The sequence below is a fragment of the Physeter macrocephalus genome, chromosome 5 (genome assembly GCF_002837175.3).
Source record: "Physeter macrocephalus isolate SW-GA chromosome 5, ASM283717v5, whole genome shotgun sequence".
NCBI classification, from domain to species: Eukaryota; Metazoa; Chordata; class Mammalia; order Artiodactyla; family Physeteridae; genus Physeter; species Physeter macrocephalus.
This window is the reverse complement of record NC_041218.1, coordinates 35,853,912-35,873,911: the sequence shown is the minus strand read 5'-3', so window position 1 is coordinate 35,873,911 and position 20,000 is coordinate 35,853,912. Positions and strand designations below refer to the sequence as shown.

General features: G+C 34.7%; 1 protein-coding gene across 31 annotated transcripts in view; it reads left to right on the top strand.

Annotated features, from left to right (window-relative positions):
* Positions 1-20,000, top strand: part of FOXP2 (forkhead box P2) — a 536,717-nt gene that overhangs the window by 507,400 nt on the left and 9,317 nt on the right. For 30 of the 31 annotated variants that reach the window (XM_055084891.1, XM_055084888.1, XM_055084875.1 and 27 more), the window contains 2 exons: positions 422-491; positions 1,257-1,420. In XM_055084891.1, the coding sequence (XP_054940866.1) occupies positions 422-491; positions 1,257-1,420 (234 nt within the window). Of the gene's footprint in view, positions 1-421; positions 492-1,256; positions 1,421-6,594; positions 6,742-20,000 lie in introns of those variants that run through there. The other variant, XM_055084900.1, reaches the window with a different exon arrangement.

Genomic DNA, 20,000 nt, shown 5'->3' with positions numbered 1-20,000 from the left:
ATGTTAATTCATGGTGTTCTAGAAATTAACCATTAATTATTTCCTGATTGCATCAAATTGGTAATTGTGTTGTATATTTACACTTTTAAAATTTTATATGAATGCTGTTCCTCTTGGAAGCAAAACCTCCGCGTAGCTAGAAACAGGTTTAGGGATCCTCAGGGTCATGCCCCACTTCGCCTGCACACCGTAGTCTAAAGTTTCATTACTTAGATTCCTGGACCAAATTGATATATATATATACTATGTAGAGAATTACATATTTGGACTCTGTCACCTGGTCTGTGGTCTTACATACATCCATTTTGGACTAGTAGTGTGAGGCAACAAGCCAGAACGTATCTTTTTACCTGAGATTATTGAGAGTCACATCCTTTACATTTGGACTTATAAATAACCTTTATATTTTTTTTTCTTCCAGAAGCCCAACCTTAGTAAAAAATATACCTACCAGTTTAGGCTATGGAGCAGCTCTGAATGCCAGCTTACAGGTAATATCATTAAATGTGCCTTCCCATTATCCTCGGATCTGAATGTTTTGGCTTTTTTTTGGCCTGGCTTTGTATTTAGCTGAGATTGTGATTATTCTTAATAGTTGGTTTATCATCCAAGTAAGTTGTAGTACCTAGTACTGTAGAAAGCACTGGTTCTAATTCAAGCTACTTTTGATGTGAAGTAGCAAGAAGGACACCCTGTGGCAAAATCTGGAACACTCGGTTTTCCTGCAAAGGCTAGATTGATAGAAGCTTTTGCAAATGCATGTGGCTGTGCATTAATATTTATCCAGGCTGTCATAAATGATTTCACATCATAGTGTTGGGGAACATGGTGCTTGTGGCAAAAACTTTAAAGTTTAATTATAATATATAATTTTTATGCAGAGGAGGCAAATGTCAGGACTTCTTTATTTTGAGTTAAGTTCTGGTCATTTTTAAACAGCAGAGCAACTGCTTATATTATCTTGGGGTATTTTGCTATACGTGAGGATACACTATTTCATTATGTGGGAGGCTGAAACATGAGTGAGAAAGTTTGCTGGGAGAACTATTGTTTCTAGTTGAACATCACACTTAATTTCCTTGGTATTGCTGCCACGAGTTGCCAGTTAGGAACGTTTGTCTTTCCTGTACATTTTATTGAAACGCTTCTAAAATACCTGTATCAGAATTGAAACCCGTTAGAAGAAGATAGTTGTTTTAGAAAAGTATTTGAAAGGGCATTTCCAAAGTCGTCTTACACCCTCTTCATTTCACTAGGCCGCCTTGGCAGAGAGCAGTTTACCTTTGCTAAGTAACCCTGGACTGATCAATAACACCTCCAGCGGCCTGCTGCAGGCTGTCCACGAAGACCTCAATGGTTCCCTGGATCACATCGACAGCAATGGGAACAGCAGCCCGGGCTGCTCACCTCAGCCACACATGTAAGTAGGGCTAACAGACTCCAAAAGGGGAAGAACCGATATTCCTATGCTTCTAGTATTTACTAGTCTTCTGAAGTTTTGAATGGTGGATAAGTAAAAAATACAAGTTTAAATGGAGTTGAACTGCACCGTGTTTGTGATACGAAAAAGTGTATCAGACCTGCTTTTAATAAACCTTTTAGATTCTCTCCAGTGTCCTATAATGATTGTACTAGCAGTCCTCTACAAATTCTTAGTACTACTTTCATTCTCTTGGGAGTATAGCGGTGTCTAAGATGAGTCTCCATCTTATGGATCATTATCACAGTTTGGTTTGTATGGTCCAATAAGAATATTCATGATGGAACAAGTTGTCATAATTTTTACTACTATTACATGTCTCTAAACCATTTAAGAACTGTAGTCAAGATATTTTCCGTTTTTATAAACCGTAAAATGCAAAGTTTAACTGTTAGACACAGTTTACATAGAAGCTGGTAATGTGTAACTTTTTGCCTGTCTTATAAATCAGTGTAATTACATATTCAACTTTAATTACTGGTGCGTCTGTATTGGCAAGGTTTATATGTTATATTTTATGCAAGACTACGATTCCTATTAATATTTAGCAGCTAACTATATCATTAATTACTCTAAAATCTTTCCCCTACCATCTTTTTAATGGAGCTGAGAGAGTAGATGTATTAAAAATTGATGTATTGTGGATTTCAGAAATGTGTATGACACTTGAAAAAATGCCTGGCCTTATTCAGTAGGCCAAGCATATCAGTTTCTTGTTTACTAAAAAGTATGGACCCTGCTAGAACTTAGAGTTCAGGAGGAAAAGTTAGAATCTGAATTCTGAACAATCCATTCAGTTGTTAGAATGAGTTTAACTTCATGTCCATACTTCTGAGAGTTAAACATCACACACTTCTAATTTCAGGTTATTGACGTAAGAATAGTACTTCCTCTCATTCTTATATTTTCCTCCCCTATTTTTGTACTAAATATCTAGTCAGAGGCCTGAAAGCGAAATATGGTCTTTCTAGCAGCCTATTTCCATTTGACCTTTCACCGGATATTATTTTTGTTGATTTTTGAGACATCTCATTCTATTTGACATATTAATGTCTTTAAGACCATGTGCCTAATTGCTTTATAGCACTTTTACTCTATCACCTTTGTGAAAAACACACGGTGAACATTAATATATTTTATCAGCTTCCAAACCATTACTTTTTCAAAATGGAAAAATTTGTCTTTTGGAAGTGTCTTTAGATGTGTTAAATAATACAAAAGAAGTAATAAAACTTGAAGTAGAGAGAACATGTGAATCTATGCTGCTGAGAGTAGCAGTACTCTCACACAAGGAAAGTGAGCAATCCCACAAAAGTTTTTATATCCCTGCTTTATCCTCTCAGCCATGCGGTGGGTAGCTTGAGGCCTTTTACTTTCAGCCATTCTCCTGAGTATGCTGATGCTTGCTCCCTGTATCAAATGCTAAAACAATAAAACTTTAAAGAGCAAACAAGAGTTAGATACTGTTTCCCCCTTTAAAAAAGACCAATTTCAGAGAAATGAAAGGTATTCGTAATAAAAGTGTTTAAGCTATTAATGCAACTCCTTGTGCTCCTATATGATATATAGGGGTTGTTATGAACGATATATAGAGGGTATGTAGGGAGGTGGTTTTTAAAACATATGCGTCCAGTGATAAGGGTATTAAAATAAAAAATGAATGATTCAATACGATAGTTTATTAAACATTGTGTTTTAGAACCCGAAATAATAATTGAGCTAAATTCCAGCATTATTAGGTTACTAGTATTTTTCGTTTGGCAATTGCTATTTTCGATTTTTTCATTTTGTTATTTAGTTACACTTTAATTATAAAATACCTCAGAAAAAATAGTGTGTGTAAAACAATATATAAAAATTGTATATTTAATGCCTGATGTAGTGCCACTATGGGCTTAGAAAACTAAGATGTTCATAGTCAATATATCGTCCATTTTATGCTTATATGAATTAGTGCATGTGAAAAATATTCATGTGTTTTTTCCATAGAGAGGTAAAAGGAAAGCTTCCCTCGGCTTATTGGAGATAGATTTCAGAAAAGACAAAAATTGGAGGAAGACCAAATCTTGTTTTTTCCTAAATTATATAAATTATAATCATGTTTAATTATCTTGCAGAATACTGAGTCAACATTCTCTCTTTGAATCTGTTTCTGCTGCTGTCATTAACATTTTGTATGTTGGATGTCAAATATTATTGATGGAATGTCACTTCAGTATTCTGTATCTTCATCTTTATAGAGTTTTAAGATGCTCGGACTTAAAAGGCATTTTACGTACATTATTAGACAAAGAAAAATACTGTCTAATTCTCTCCATCAAAATTTGTCTGCATATAATTGAATGCGCTTCAAAGTACTTTTTGAAAATTAAGCAGAAGTGAAAGAATTTTTTTACATTTCAGTAGCATGGTCATGTGTCCTGAAATGAAATCATGGTACTGGTCCTTGTTGTCATTGGTCAGGGGAGGGGAGGGAGTAAGTTAAGCTGATGCAACTGTTAGCAAGAGGCAGAGGGCCCTAGTGGTATTAGTATATGAGCTCTGGTGACAGACTATGGTGGTTCCAATCCCAGATTTAGCACTTAATAGCTGAGTACGATTTATTTGTTTCCTCAGTTTTCTCAGCTGAAAGTGAGTTAAGTCACAATAATATGTACCTCATAGGATTCTTGCAAATAAAACAAGTGCCTGGAATATAATAATTACTCCCTGTGTCGCTCATAGTGCCGTATTCAGAGTTACTGATTTATATTACCTCTTGTAATACCTCATTACTGCTGTAAAGGAGACCATAAACAATATAAAAATATTTTGCATTTTCATACATTTTTTTGTAGGCTCTCCATAACTGTATGGTTACTTTCTTTGATAGTCCCTTTGCTTCTCCTCCCACCTCCTCTTATAATCCATGAAGTAAGCAGATCCATAAGAAGTGAAAGAATGTGAGACAGGAATTTATGGTAGGGAGCACCTTACTCAGACTCAACGAGATAAGAGATTTTTGAGATAAGAAGATGTTATCTGAGGTTGGAGGCCACGAACAATCCAAATAGAATAATATCAACCCAGAACAGGAGCTCATGATATGTGCCTGGAGAACATTGCATATGAGGTTTGACAGGAATGTAGAATATATGAAAGGAGACCAGACTGTTGAATGCTTTAAATGTCAAGCTATGGTGTTTGTTTTGATCAGTATGGAACTTACTGATGTTACAAGCTTGGGGTTCACATGACCAGAGATGTGCTTTAGGAAGAGTAATCTGAACGTGTACTGAATGAACCATGCCTGAATGAAACTCAAGTGAGGTAGGATATTCTGGAGTTGGGAGAGACTGGAAGCAGAAGATGAGTCCTTGCAGGATGTAGTGTCTGACTTACATACAAGACAGCGAGTGGACAGCAAGGAATCCATACAAGAAGTTCTGTGAAGAGAAATACAGAACAAGACAACTGATTGAATGCTGGGGACAAAGAGGAAATTTAGGAAAAATCATAGCAACTGTAAAAGCCCGTGAAGAGAAAGAGAGGGCACAAGAGGACAGGCTCAAGGGGGAAAACGGTGATGAATTCAGTATTATCCTACTTGCTGAATCCAAGAACGTAAATGTCCTTAGGTACAGGAAACAACAAAACTGACGCTGTTTCTTCATTTAGTCTTTTTATTCAACTCCAGCATGGTAAAATAAAGACGTTTTCCAGAGGTTGATAGAAAAGATGTTTTGAAGCTTTGGAAGAGTAGAATAACTATGGTTTAGTGCTTCTTATAAATTATTTTTAGAGAACAAGAGAGGCCAAATTATCATCCATATTCTTCATTTTGACGCTCCATATGTAACACTTCCCCGCGCTGTGGCTTTCACTCTTAGAGTGCCCTGAATGAAGGCTTTTGCCAAACTAGTGCATTTATTTTGCCTTAACTCTTTGCCTTTCTTCCCTTTCCTTCTTCATTCTCCTCTCTTACCTAAATTCTACCTTTCCTTAAGGGCTCATCCTATTTTTCCAGGAGGTTCTCCCAAGTAATTTTGCAGTCAGGACCTACACTCTGCCCCACATTTCTGAATAGGTGGCTGCTTATATAATTATCTGGAACTAACGCAGTGTGCGTGTGTGTGTGTGTGTGTGTGTGTGTGTGTGTGTGTGTGTTGTCACACACGTGTGCTTGCACATGTGCATGCTCATTTTGCAGTTATCTCTGGCTTAATGGCAGGTCCCTTAAGGACAAAGACTATGTTTTAGACATATTATGGTATATGAAACCCCTAACACATTATACCATACAAAGTAAGCACTCAATAACCATATGATAGTGATTATGAAGAATCAAATGGGAGGTGACAGTTAATGAGAAATGGTTTGACTTCACGAGGTAATCTCTCCAAAAGTACAATCCAGGATTTTCTTAGAACCCTGAAGAAGGGAGAAGAAGAGATTTTTAGGAAGAAGAGATAATGAAATAGAATGCTAGCTAAGAGATCTTTCTAAATATTGGCAGAGTGTGTTTGTGAACTTTTATTTTTAATTTTAATTAGTTAATATGTATTTTATAATTGTCCAAAGTTATGTCAATAGCAAGTGACAGGCCTTCACCGCATTTGTGATTATCCTCCCAGACCTTGTTAAATTTTATTTATCTTGTTGAAGGTGAAATGAAAAAAAAAATTATTGCGATTAATACAGTATTAATCAGATGTATGTTCAGGAGGATTTTAGCAGAAAGTAGGACAGGTTAAAGTCAGGTGGAATAATACACATTTTACCTAATAATTTTTTGAAATTGTTTTGACTCTTTTCGATCAAGTAGATTTCTAAAATTTATTTTCTGCTGCTGTTGTAAGAGATCTAGACCCATCATGGTCTGAACAAAAGTAAAGAATACTTCCTGTAAGAGTCTAAGTATCATTACAATTTATAATACTCTTCCCTTCTGCACCTCAGCGCCAATATTCCCTGATAACCTGACTTTTCAGAGTTTTATAGATTATGGATAAAATTACTTTAGATTCCTATTTTATACCGGTATTTGCCTCTTATAAAAACTACCTGAAGAGTTAGGATTGATGCTATGTTCAGGTGGAAATAATGTGAACTTACTTTCTTCTCCCATGTGTTAGACTTAAATGAATGAAAAGAGAAGAAAACGTTTGGAGAAGACCTGGAAGGTGAACTCACACCGGTAGAATCAATCCATTTCCTGTCTCCTTCCAAACCTGAGGCAAAAAGAGAAATTTAATGATGTACCCGCCATATTTAGTTCAAATCAGTTGTTTCTTTTTTATTAGGCAATTGTTTCTCCTCATTCTCAGTAAGTTGGCTCAGGTTTGCCTTTTCTTTCTCTTATGAAAATGTTAAATGAGGTTCCCATTTTTATATTTTCAAATTTTGTTTCTAGAGATCAAAACGAATGTTCTTCCTGAGCTGGTTTTGTATGGAGGGCTCCACGCACAAAGCCTTCCATTGTCATGCCGTTCCCCTTTCTGATTATTAGAGTCTCCTACTGTTGAGTTTTCAGATCGTTTCTTACGTGTCATTCCTGAATCCTCTTAGCCTCCGTGCCATTTCAAAGTTCTACTTGCTAAAATATTCTATATTAGTTGCAGGTGATTATTTTTTCTGCCTCTTATTAAAGCAAATGTTTGAAGTTTGCTAGTTAATGAACTTCTGTATAGAATCAGAATGTTAATATGGCTCATGTAAGACTAGAAAATATATTTGTTGTGTTCTTCGAAGCCAAAACTTTAGGGTAAGGAAATCAAAGTCTGCGGCATCGCACAAAAGGAGTAGTGTAGTGTTATTCCAGGACTGCAATGGAGATCACATTAATCATTTTTATTAACATGTTGAATGCGCATTCTACACGCCCCAGAACTTTCTATGCATTGCATGTCCCAGTCAGTCATCTTTACAACATCCTCTGCTTCTTGAGAACCTCAGTTCGTTATATCACTCCAATGATAAACTTCAGCCTCTCCTAGCAATAATACTTTGCAACCAAAGACAGCTAAAAGGGACTGCTAGATGCCCGTTTTGTGCAACAGTATTGAAAATCTAATATAAATTGTGAAGTGTCATGAAACATAATGAAAATGTTCAAGGATATAATATTACCTTTCTTCCTTCTATTCTCTGTGGCTGCCTTAAAATTTAAATTGCTGTTTGTAGGCACATGTAGAATTTGCAGACCCTACACCTTTGGTTGGTGATATTTTATATAAAATCCCTACAGATCTTAGATCTTTCTGTGGACAAAAGCATTTGAAATTGGAGTGGCTCTGTATATCAGAGGAAAGCAGTTGAAAGTGACTGACAACTTGAACAAGTGGAATGCTCATTGTTTTCATGCCTGTTAAGCCTGCACTCTTTTTTGCTGATATTTTGGATCATTAAGTTGCATTAAGAAGAGCTCTAAACCTAAAAGCATATCTTTGCTTTACATGTCTTCACAGATTTTTGAATTCACAATTTTGCATTTATCTTTAATTTTTTTTTCCTAACATTTCTGGGCCTCATAATTTTCATTCTGATTTAATTCTATTTTTATTTAACCTCTAAACTTTTTTATTAACTTTGCTAGTTAGCTTTGCAATCTCTTTCCAAAGTGATGGTACAGAACTTATGACTATGCCAGCTCTTTATTATCTCATCTTTTTTTTTAAGTGCTACAAGTATGGCTCAGTAGCCGCTGTTCTTTTTTACATTATTCCAGTCCCCGTATGTGGCACTTACAGCTCATTCTAGTTCCTCCTAATAAAAAAGATCCTCCCAGAGATACAGTGCCTTCAGCTAAAAAGTGCTGTATCCCCACCGTGCCAATGGTGGAAATTTGTGGGTTCCTGTAGGGTTTTAAAGGATTTTTATAGAACTATACAGATGGCATTTAAGTTTTGTGTTATGCATGCCCGCAATTTAGGCAAAGGGTGTCAGAAAACTTTTAGGTGACAGTATTGTAGCCTACTGCTTCTGTTTTATATCTAAAGAAGATACTTTGTTAGAAGGTACATCTTCCTTTGCACTAACACTATTTGAGCCTTAGAAATGTTCTTTCGCTGAGGGTCAAAAAGTAATTGACTGAATTGTTTAAAAATGAATATTGTTATTCAGTAGTTTTTCCTTCTAGTACCAGGGGAAAATACCATAGTACCATGTACACCCATGTGGTATTTTAACTTCAGCTTTTGACATAGGGCTTAGGGAAGTGGATGTCTATTTGGTGATATGGGTATTTTATGACTAAAGATATTTATTATGGAAAGTTGACGATCACTTCAGAATATTACTTAACCTGAAGATACTTTACATAAGAAATTATATTTTAATATGTGTTAAAATTATATGCATTTTGACTACTTGGGGAGAATTTTAAATTGACCTTTCAAATAAGTGCAACAATGTATTTAAAAACTTTGACACCAATAAACACAGTTTAAAACTTTATCTCAGGGTGCCTACATTCCGTAAGTAGTTTCTATCATTAGGATAGAATTAAACAATTTATATAAGCAACAGATGACCAAATAATTTCCCATAACTGGTGGAAACTGACATTCTTCAGTTTGCTCAACATTATCTTAATCTTTGAGCACTGAAAATGGTATAACATCAGCAAGACATTTAAAAGGCAGGAGCACAAGTCGTCATTGGTCACATAGTGTTATCTAATTCTTGATAAATTTACCATTTGCAACACTAAATCTCAGGGCGCTTTTGTTGCTTAGCAGGTCGGAGAAAGACATAAGCCACTAGATTTAGAATAAAAGATATTGTTTTTACTCCTTATTCCATTCTCGTGCTAAGAACTAACAGAGCATAGCTAAGCGCAGTTCAGGAGGAAACTGAACATTGAGTCAGTGCCATGGTTTAATCTGAGCAAGGGAATAGCTCCAGCAGAGCAGCCAGTCTCAGAGATTAGATAGACCTAATGACACGGACCGTATGTAATCCTGGTGAAGAGCCATCTCTGTCAAGATATCCAAGAAACAGCTTCACCGGGAGCGAGCAGTGAATGTGCAGCATCCCATCAGGGTAGCTTGGCAAAGGAAATAGACAACAGTCCAGAAAAAAATGGGTGAGCCATGTCAGCGAGGGCTGCCCAGAGCCATACTACAGCCCAACTATAGGACTTTGAGGTCCTGATCTTCAAGGAATCAGAACCCTAGTTATCCATGAGAAATTAGAGAGAAACAGGAACATGTACTTTGTGTACCATATGCCCATCCTGACATTTCTGACTGAAACTTGGTCCAAGGAACAAGGCAAAAACGATTTTTGGATGAATGGTTCAAAGGAGTTTTGGGGCAGCAGCAAAGCTGACTTAATGGCCAAATGGCAAGATGTAATTTAGATTTTCTTTTATTTCTCTGACCAATAGATTCGAAATATAAAAGTCCTTAGATCTATACCTGAATGTTTATTGAAAGCTACCATTTTTGAGACACAAAATGGAATGGTACCAATTGTATCTCAATGGGCAACTATTTTGATTCTGAGATTGAGCACAGTATATTTGTACTCCTTAATGTTCAAAGTAATTACATTTATATTTTCATTTTATTACAGCTGTTCTGATCACATCTATTACTTTTATAAATCAAATGGTAAATCTTAAAGAATTTAATTGTGCTTTTTATAATCAGCACTACAGCAAAACTATGTGAAATCATTTGGGAGTGAGCCTCCAAATCATGTAAAATCCAGTTTCTTTAAACAATGTTGTATAAATTTGAATAAATTATAATATAATGTTGAAGGTAAGGACAAGAAATCTTAGAGAAATTTCATATACATATATATGCACGCGATTTATAAAATTAGGTTTCATTAACCTTAATCCACCTTTTTGTTATATTTCTTAGAACTTCTGTTGACTTTAAATGGAGCTTTGGAACTCTACCTTGGGGTCAGATCTTTTGGGATGTAGAATAGAATTATAAAATTCATTCTTAAGAACGGCAGTGTGTAGCTTAGAAGAGAAAATATTATTACAATTATCAGAATATAATATTCCTTTACAATCAAACACTTAAATGGCTGCATTTTCTAGAAAGTAGAATATGGGAGTTACAAGATTTATTAAATATATTAGTATTAAAGTTGTATTCTGACTTCAGGATGAAAAATTAAAATTTATTTGGCTGTTTGTCCTTAGCCACAGTGAAAAGGTATGAGAAACTTTGTAGGGCATTTTCTAATTACATTCTGAATAAAGCAAACTAAACAAGGTATATATGGCATGAGGAATCATTTGTTCACTCCAATTTTTCTATCCTCTTTTAATGGTTGTACATTTTTGAGATGAGGAATATTTTCCTTTTCATCCAGAAATAAGCAGGATTTTTATCTACTGAACTGGGATAATGGTTCTGGGTACTGTCCTAATGGCAACTATGTGCAAACTCATCCAAATCAAAAGGAAGGTCAGTTCGTTCAACATAAGAATGTCTGTGGTAAATGTTAATTTACAAGAGAGAAAACAGTCTTGAAAAACAATAAAATTGGAAAAATATTGAATCACAGTAGTAAAGATCTGTTTTATAATTTCTTAATTGATAAAATAAGAGCTAATTTATCATTTCTAGTTGTTTTTAATTATATGACCTTATTCACTTCTGTACACGAGAATTAAATATTTCTCTAATGTGTGCTTAAATTTAGAATATAAAAATCTAGATTTTAGTGAAAGAAATCAGAATTATTTCAAAAGAATAAAATCATAAATAGGATTAATTAAATAATTTCTTAATGACTGTATAAATAACTTCAGTTGTTTAATTACTCACATTAGCCTAAGATCATTTCTCATTTTAGAAAGTACTTGCAAAATGTTTTCTTTTAAAAGTAAACTTTTCCATTTAAAACTTTAGTTTCATTTTTTAGTTTATTTCTGTGATATGTTAAACTAAAATACTTCCTAAATAAAATATTACTCTAAAAGTTACAAATGTTTAATTTAAGAAATGTGAATTGTTTCTCATTTCAACCTGACTTTGTACAAATGGAGATACCTAAACTTGCAGTTTTTATAAATCTACCATTGAATTCCAAATATAATTATATCATTTCCTTGTACATATACTAGAAGGAAATGAGTAAAACTGAATTTCCACAATCTCCATTTTTCATATGCTTTCTAAATGAGCATCAATTATTTCACCAGTTTCCCTGTGAAGCTTCTTTGGAAAAAAAAATGACTTTTTAAAAATGTTTTATTTGATGTGGTTATAGCTTCCAGGATAGCTACTCAAAAATAACGAACAAAACCAAAAACTGAGCCTCATGAAACTAAACCTTCCATTTTAATAAAGGAGTCTGTGTTTGTATTTTGGAATCCATTTTACATCTCCAAAACAATGATACTTATGTGGTAAGCATGTAGGTTTTGCCATTGGCAAATTTGAACTAATTGAATAAAAAGTTATTCAAACACATATGAAATTACAAAGTGCTAATCATACACTTTGATTTTTAAATGCTTATAGTAGTTATCATTATTCATTCAACGGCTTTGTGCCAAGTACTAAATAGACATTGTAGACAGTTAAAAGGAAGTCTCATCTTCTCTAATATCCTTTTAATTACAAAATTTCTGATGCTATTTTGTGAGTCAAAACCTATGCAAATCAATGGACAGCCTTAGCCTATAGCGATACTCAGTCTATTCTGATATTTTTTAATGTCATTAATCAACAGTTAAGACATAACAATATATGAGATAAAGAAGAATTTGTATGATTGTAAACATTTTCTTTTAGAGTTAATCAATGTATCTCATGTAGGTTAAAGGTATACAAACTAAATTAAGTAGAAGTATCAAGAAACTTAAAAGTCAAGAACTTGAATACATCGGTATTGAGTAGGAAATAGATGCATGGTTTAAGGTCTACACATATTTCATTACGTTCAATATGTTTCTCAGTGTACTGTATATATAAATTAATTTTACTGGATAAAGATTGCTATATTGGGCCAAATAAAATTATTTTCCGTAGTAAAACTGAAGCATGAAGGCCTTAATGCTATTTCTGAGGATAGGTTTTTGACTATTATCTGGGGAGTAACGTTTTTTATATTAATGATCCGCACGCAGTTACTGATGGAAACATGTTATATCCTTCAGATATGCTAGGGCAATTATTCTTATAGGATTTTTAAGATGTATCATGTCATCTTTGTAAGATGTATCATGTATCATGTCTCATGTATCATGTTTATTATTCTTTTTGAATAAGTATATGTTATTTAATGTATTTAACTTTTTCTCAAACAACTAGGATTATCTGAAGAAAGATACAAGGGGGTCTCCTAAAATGAGTAAACCACATAAAAACAATTTTACCTAGCCTTACCTTTAGTCTTGACTTGTAAATGTTTGATTAAATTAACTTTACGTTGCCTGAAATCGCCCATATTGTAGAGATGAGCCATTAATTGTAAGTTTTTCTTCACAGCATTTGTTGACATCTATCATAACATTTAAGACTTAAAATTTTTATCATTAGTATTAATAAATATTGTATTTATGAAGGACCCAATCAAATTTACATTGTGCCACTGTATTACTCATAAATGATGACACTGTATAACTCTAAGATATTGCTCCCAAATTCCTGTCCAGTTTCATCCTGCAGGTAATCCTCTCTAGGAAGATTGCCCATGCCAAGGCAAAAGAATGATCTGTTCTCTTGATGATATCTAAATAAAGAAACACCATTGTGATTCTATAGTCTAACATCTATTGACTTAAACATGTTTTGAACAGCTCAGTTTCAGAGAACTTTATTCATAGTACTTCCTTATTTTAAAGAAAAAATAGGAACAGTTTATAGGATCTTTTACTTAGTCCAAATTAAGGAGAAAATGAAGACAATTTACATTTATCTGGAGAATACACAGTGTGATCACAATCTAAAAAGGTAAAGTTTTCCATTATAATTTGACTCTGCTGTAGGGTGTTGGCAACAATAACATTTCTTCTGCCTTTCATTGATGCCTTGGGTACTTATAAATTTCATAACTAAAGGAGCAACACATTTCTTTAGGCAACAAATCAGTCTATTAATGTAGCTAGTCCTCTCTTTGTGTTTTTGGTATACACCATTATGAGGATGGGCTGTAACGCTGAGCAATTAAACTAGAGCATAAAAACCAACTGCTACTTTGCATTTCCTTCTGGTAGAGGTTTGGCAGGTTGAATGGAGCAGAGATGTTTCATTCATTTAAGTTGAATAAACATTTCTTGAGCACCTATTATGTGCGACATAGTCTGTTGGAAACTGGCAGATGATCTGTTATCTACAAAGAGGTAGAACTCTAATCGAGGGAAGGATATGTACAAAGATAAGGAGAGAGTCCAAGTAAAGGAAGGAAGAGAGTTATAACCAAATTGCAAATTAAGTGTACACATGCACATGGAGAATCATGAAAGTCTTCATGGAGGATATAGCTTTGAGTTATGCTTAACATGAAATCAATTTTTAGGTTGAACTTTATGAAATTATTGACATTTGACTGGCTTCTTTTTTGCCTACAGAAGTAGCAATCTTAAATTTTTCAACCTAACATTAAGCAAAGATGAGGAAAGAGAAGATAGATACAAAGGATTTGAGGGTATGACCAAAGGTGACTAAGATATAAAGCATGAGTCTCATTCAGAGAATAGATCATTCTTTTGCCTTGGCATGGACAATCTGCCTAGAGAAAAATACCTGTAGGATGAGACTAGACAGGAATTTGGGAACCATAGCTTAGAGTTCATTAATCTCCAAGTTGATGATAGGATAGGGGCATTGAAACTTCACCAATTATTTGGAGATCCTTAGCAAGACCCTCAAGGGTATATGTTACCTACTTTTAAAAAGACTTACCTTTTCTTCTTTGCTACTCATCCCTGGATATACTGTATTTTTTCACTTGGAAAAGTGTCCACACTTTTTTTATGCCATTTTCCCTCAATATTCAGTTTAAAATATATTTTTCTTTAAGATGACATAAGAACTCAGACTGAAAATTAAAAACAAAATTTCCAGAGATCAAGTATCAGCAGCCTTTATGAACGTGGCCATTGCTTCTGCTAGCAGCTTAACCACAATGAGGACTGTAGAGAAATTTGTTTCAAAATCTGCCCATCTTCTACTTTCTGATATCCAAGCATTCCAGGATCTGCTTCCCCTCTTCCTCAAGCGATTAAAATGACAAATATAAAGATTCATCAAAATTGAATGAGTTATGAAGAGTCATCATCTATTTTAACTTTTAGAATTTTTGACAGAGATTTAGGCTCTTCTATCTTCTCTGTAGAGTATAAAAGGGAACTATTTCACATACATATAAATTTAAAAGCATTATATACAAAACTTTTTAGTCCACAACCAATAGCCTTAATTCTTCACTTCTCTCCACGTTTCTAATCCTGCTACCTTATTCCTGGCCATCATGACCTTATTACACTGTTTTAGTAAACTCCTAGCTGGTTACCTTACCTCCAGTGGCCTATGTTCCATCTACACTTTGCAAATTAATCCTCCTAAAACTCTTCTATCTTTTCACTGCCATGCTCAAAAACCATCAATAGCCCTTCAGCTGGCAGAGAATAAATTTTAAACTCCATAAATGCAACTCAAGGACCCTTCACCATCTGACCTTGTTCTGCTTTCTAACATATTTCTTTATCACCAACCCTCCTTTCCCCATGGCCTCTACACACTCTCAGGGTTCCTACAACACATATAAAATTCTCTATTTTTCCCATTTCCACTCAGAATGCCCTTTTCCTCAACTCTGCGTAATGAACATTTTCATATATTTCAAAGCCTACGTGAAGTGACAACTTCCTCCGTCATAGATCATTGACTGAATGCATTGCCAGAATTTCTCTCCCCTCTTTCATAACACTTTGTCTGTTATGGTATAGATCACATTCTGCGTGGCATCGAAGTTTCTTGTGTGTATGTCTTACTTCCTGTATTAGACTAAAAACTGTATGAGAACAGGAACCATTTTCTGTATCAGCCCCTAGACCAGTAGTTCGCAAATAGTTTATTGAATTGATTTTTTCACTTCTAGCAAGAAGTAATGTTTATCCTTGTAGAAGTATTTCCATTTCAGCTACCAACTTTCAACCTTTCTGTCAGGAAGTATTAACAGACTTTATGTCTCTCCATCACTGAATACTCTCCCTCTAACTATCTAAAGAAGTTCCAAATAGCTTTCTAATTCTCCTAAGTGTAAATTACATCAAATTAGGAGGTTGGCTATTCCTTCTTCAAGCGAGAAATTTAAATCACTGCTTTTCTGTAGTAACTAGTAGGTAGTGGACTTGGAATAGTTGAATTGGAAATCTTGTGTTTCATGGACAGAACAGTTTTTAAACTGTTCACGATTAATTCCTGGATTCTCGTTTAAATGAATATTCATTATCTACCAAATGGATAATTTGCTTTAAAATCAAAGATGAAGTTACTTCCAAATCCACTGAAAGGAACAGGACATATTTTATCAGGTTTAGAAGAACTACTAAAGTGACTGTCAAGGTAAATATGTCTACCTGCTGTCTCTGCCCTTCTGTGCCAGAAGTTTGTACTCTTCTGTGATAACCTAGATGCCTGGTATGTATTAGGTGCCCAGTAAACAAATGAAGTGCTGGGGAGATTATCCAATCCAGACTTCATAGGCTCCTGCCTTAAAATACATTACAAATAAGTCTATTTATTATCCTTTATTCAAGATCTCACAAATGAGACAATAAGAAATCAATTATTCCACTTTTTTTTCCTTTTTGTTCATAAGTTAAGAAAAAAAAAAAAACCTAAGTCCTCAGTTTCAGTCGTTTCAATCTATTTGCTCAAAGTAGCTTCTACTTTACTTATTATTAAGGGCTCTATTAAGGACTGCAGCTTAATCTGTAAGACACCTCAAATCGAAACTGAAAGGAGTCGTGCATAAATTTCAAATCAGGGAGGAAAAATGGCATGATGAATATCCAAACCATCCACAATATATCGTCTTCAAACCCAGAAAGAGTTTTATCACCAGGATAGATAGTCAAGAATTTCTCTCATCTGTCCATCTGAACTTGTTCTTCCTTTACTGTCTTTAATGAATTCCATTAGGAGTATAGGTGCTTTGGGATTCTGCTTAGAGGCAAATAATCTCTCCCAGCTGTTAACCCCTCCAGTATCACTTAATTGCTATTCCTCTTAGGACACTTATGGCTGGCAATTGTGTACATATTTGAGTACATATTTCTCCCATACCAGACTGCAACTTCTTTGATAGATGTTTAAATGCCTCCACAGTGCCTTATATCTAGAGGGTACGCAATAAATGCATTAAATTAATCATTGGCAATAGGAGATAATGATAATGTTATTGGCTTTTCCTGTCAAAGTGAGATTGATGCTCTTTATGCCATTATGGACACAGGCGACTTGACTCAACCCACAGCATAAAAGAACTTTTGGCAGAAAATTTATTGTCTATCAGGCTTATTATATATATTGCTATGTCTCTTAAAATTTCCATATTTTAGTCAACTTTGAGTTCATCTGTTTAAGGTTTCTCCAGCTGAATATATATTATCAGACTTCATAAACTTCAATGTACATAGCACATGTGATGCAGGCCTAGACCATTCAATGCATGTATGTTAATGATTTCACTGACAAGTTATGATGAGGCCTGGGATGGGATGGCTGAGGAGTGTAAGTGCCGGGGCTCCGCCTACCGAACATTTCAACAGTGGTCTTTCTACTTTGAAGTTTACTTTCCTCTGTTGATCTAAAAATGGTCAGAGACAGGACCTGAGATTTTGGCTTAGGGCCTTAGTGTTCAGGAATGTGTTAGTAAATAATTCTTTGGAATAATTATAGTAATATGTTGTGTTATTTTGTTCCTTTTATACCTTAAATGTACTTTTAAGGAAGTGTAGCTAGTCGTTACTTTAATAGCCCGAATGCCTGGCATTTGGTATGTGGGGCAGTTATATAAAATACAAAATTTATTACTACAATTTATAGTAATAAAAGTCTTAATTTGTAGAAGGGCTAAAATGTTTTTAGAGCTAATTAAGTTCATACGTTGTTTAAAAAGCAATTCATGTATTTATTCTATAACTTCTTCCAAAAAAGGATTTAAGGTTGTAATTATATCATGACTGTATCTAACATTGATCACTTATGAGCCAGTCACTGTTCCAAGTGTTTTGCATACACAAAAAATCATTTACTCCTCATAACTACTATGTAAAGTAGGTACTTTATTATCTCTGCTTTATGAATAAAGAAACAGAGGTACAGAGACATTAAGTAACTTCCCCAAGGTCACACAGCTAGGAAGTAAAGGAGCCAGTGTTTAAACGCAAGCATTTTATCCTCAAAGTTCACTGAATTCTTAAACACTATAGTATTAACCACTTAACCACTGCTGCATGACTAAAGATTATAAATGAGGTGCCTAAATTATTCAGGATTACTTTATGCTACACTTATAAGTTAATCAAAATACTAAATACATAAAAATTATTGTATTAAATTATACCCTGTTAATTAAAAACGTTTATATGATTCAACTGGAGAAGAGGATATGTAAGGAGGAATCGGTGAGCACTGCATAGATAGGGAGTTACTTTAAAGGGTTTCCTTTATTTTATTTGAATTGTCAGAGGAGTTTCTTTGGTGAAGGGGAGCATTTTTCCTGGGAGAAAATCTAATTATCCTATAATAGTGTAACACATGGTATCCTGAAGGATTTGGAAAAATGAACACTACAGAGATAGCCCCTTTTTTTCCAGAGATAAATTAAATGACCCTCATATCCTATAATGGGAGGAAGAAGGGAAAGATACTGCTAATGGCTGCAGAAGAGACTAATTTCCGATTCATTCTACAACCCACCAAAGGCATGTGGTTTCCTTGGGTTTCATTTCCTTTGAATTGGCATACAGGACATGTGAAAACATGGAGCTCTCTGAGATCCAAAAGTGAGAAACCTAATATAAATGGAGATAATCATGATAGAATTGTATTTTTATTGAAAAGGATTCCACCAATGTATAGGCATAGGTACTATAACTTTCAAGCAATTTTATTCCCTGGGATGCTTAAACTTCTCTTGCTACATTTTATTTCTTTTTTAGACATTGTATTGGTGGCAATCGGATATTTTTAAGAACTGAGCATTCATAATTATTGGCTCTGGTTTTAGTTTATTTTAGTAAATGAGCAGCCTAATACTGTGGCCTTAAGGGAAAATTTCATTTACATCTTTCTCAGGTCTGATACCTTGTTCACAAACTAATTCTGAGTGAAAGGATTCTAAGAACACTTAATTCCAGAGAGAAATTTTCTCTTTTATAGTTGATACAAATGAAACTCTTAATGCCTTGATGGCACATCGTTTATTCACTTAACACATATTTACTAGGTGCTTGCTATGGATACAGCTCTCTTGATCTGTGAAGTTCATGGTCTAGTAGTCAAGACACAGTACAGCCACCACCAGAAAGAGTTCAGTACAGTACATATGATGAAGGCAACATGAGATAGCAAGAATAACCAGGTTCCAAGAAACATTCCAGAGGCCAGTTGTGTACTAGTCCTGGCTCTGCCTGTATTTATCATAACTCTTGGAAAGTTACTCATTTTCTCATCTGTAAAACAGGAGCATTGGATAAAATTATGTTTGATACAGTGTTAGGATTCCAAGATTCTCTAGTTTTGGATAACAGAATGATCCAAAAAAAAAAACAAACAGTGCTTTGGAGGGTCGAAGTAGGAGGTCAGTGAAAGCCAGACAGGTCAAACAAACTCTTTAGAAGTAGATAAGATATAACTTGCTCCTTATACGGTAGACAGGATGTGCATAGGTAGAACACAGTGAGGAAGGGAATGCCAGGTTCTGTGCACGCACAGTGAGTTGAAGAGGAAAGCGCAGACTAAGCCAGCATGAAAAAATGACTTGGAGTAGGAATTGAACATGATATTTTAAGGGTGATGTTTTGAGTCGGGAGTAGAAGTTATTATTCAGAACTACTGTTGTACACAGGGAGGTTGCAGCCTAACTGTGGAGAATGGCTGAAGGGTTTTGGCTCAATCCTGTCTCATTCCCCTGTGTCTCAGTTCAGATAGATTTTTGTACAAGGCAATGACATAATGAAATAAATTCCTTGTGTATTAAAATTCTCTGAGAAGGTAATGGAACATGCCTTTATAGTGATCCTTTAAAAAAAATTCTACGTGTTTGTACTTTAGAAAGACATCCCATTTGTTATTCCTCTTTATCTGGAACTTGAGACTTTTCCACAGGTTCTTTATTCAAATAAAAATCCAACCCAGAAAAGTAAAACACAAATGAATCAGATACTCAGACACTCAGCTCCAGCTGAGGGGACAGTGGAAGTGGAACAGGGGATTAGGAAAGAGAGTCAGACTAGGGAGACCTCCTAGGTCTTCTCAGAGCCTTGAGAACATTAAGACAAACCAACTACAAAAGAAGTCAGATCTTTAGCTAAAATTATTAGATGCTCAGA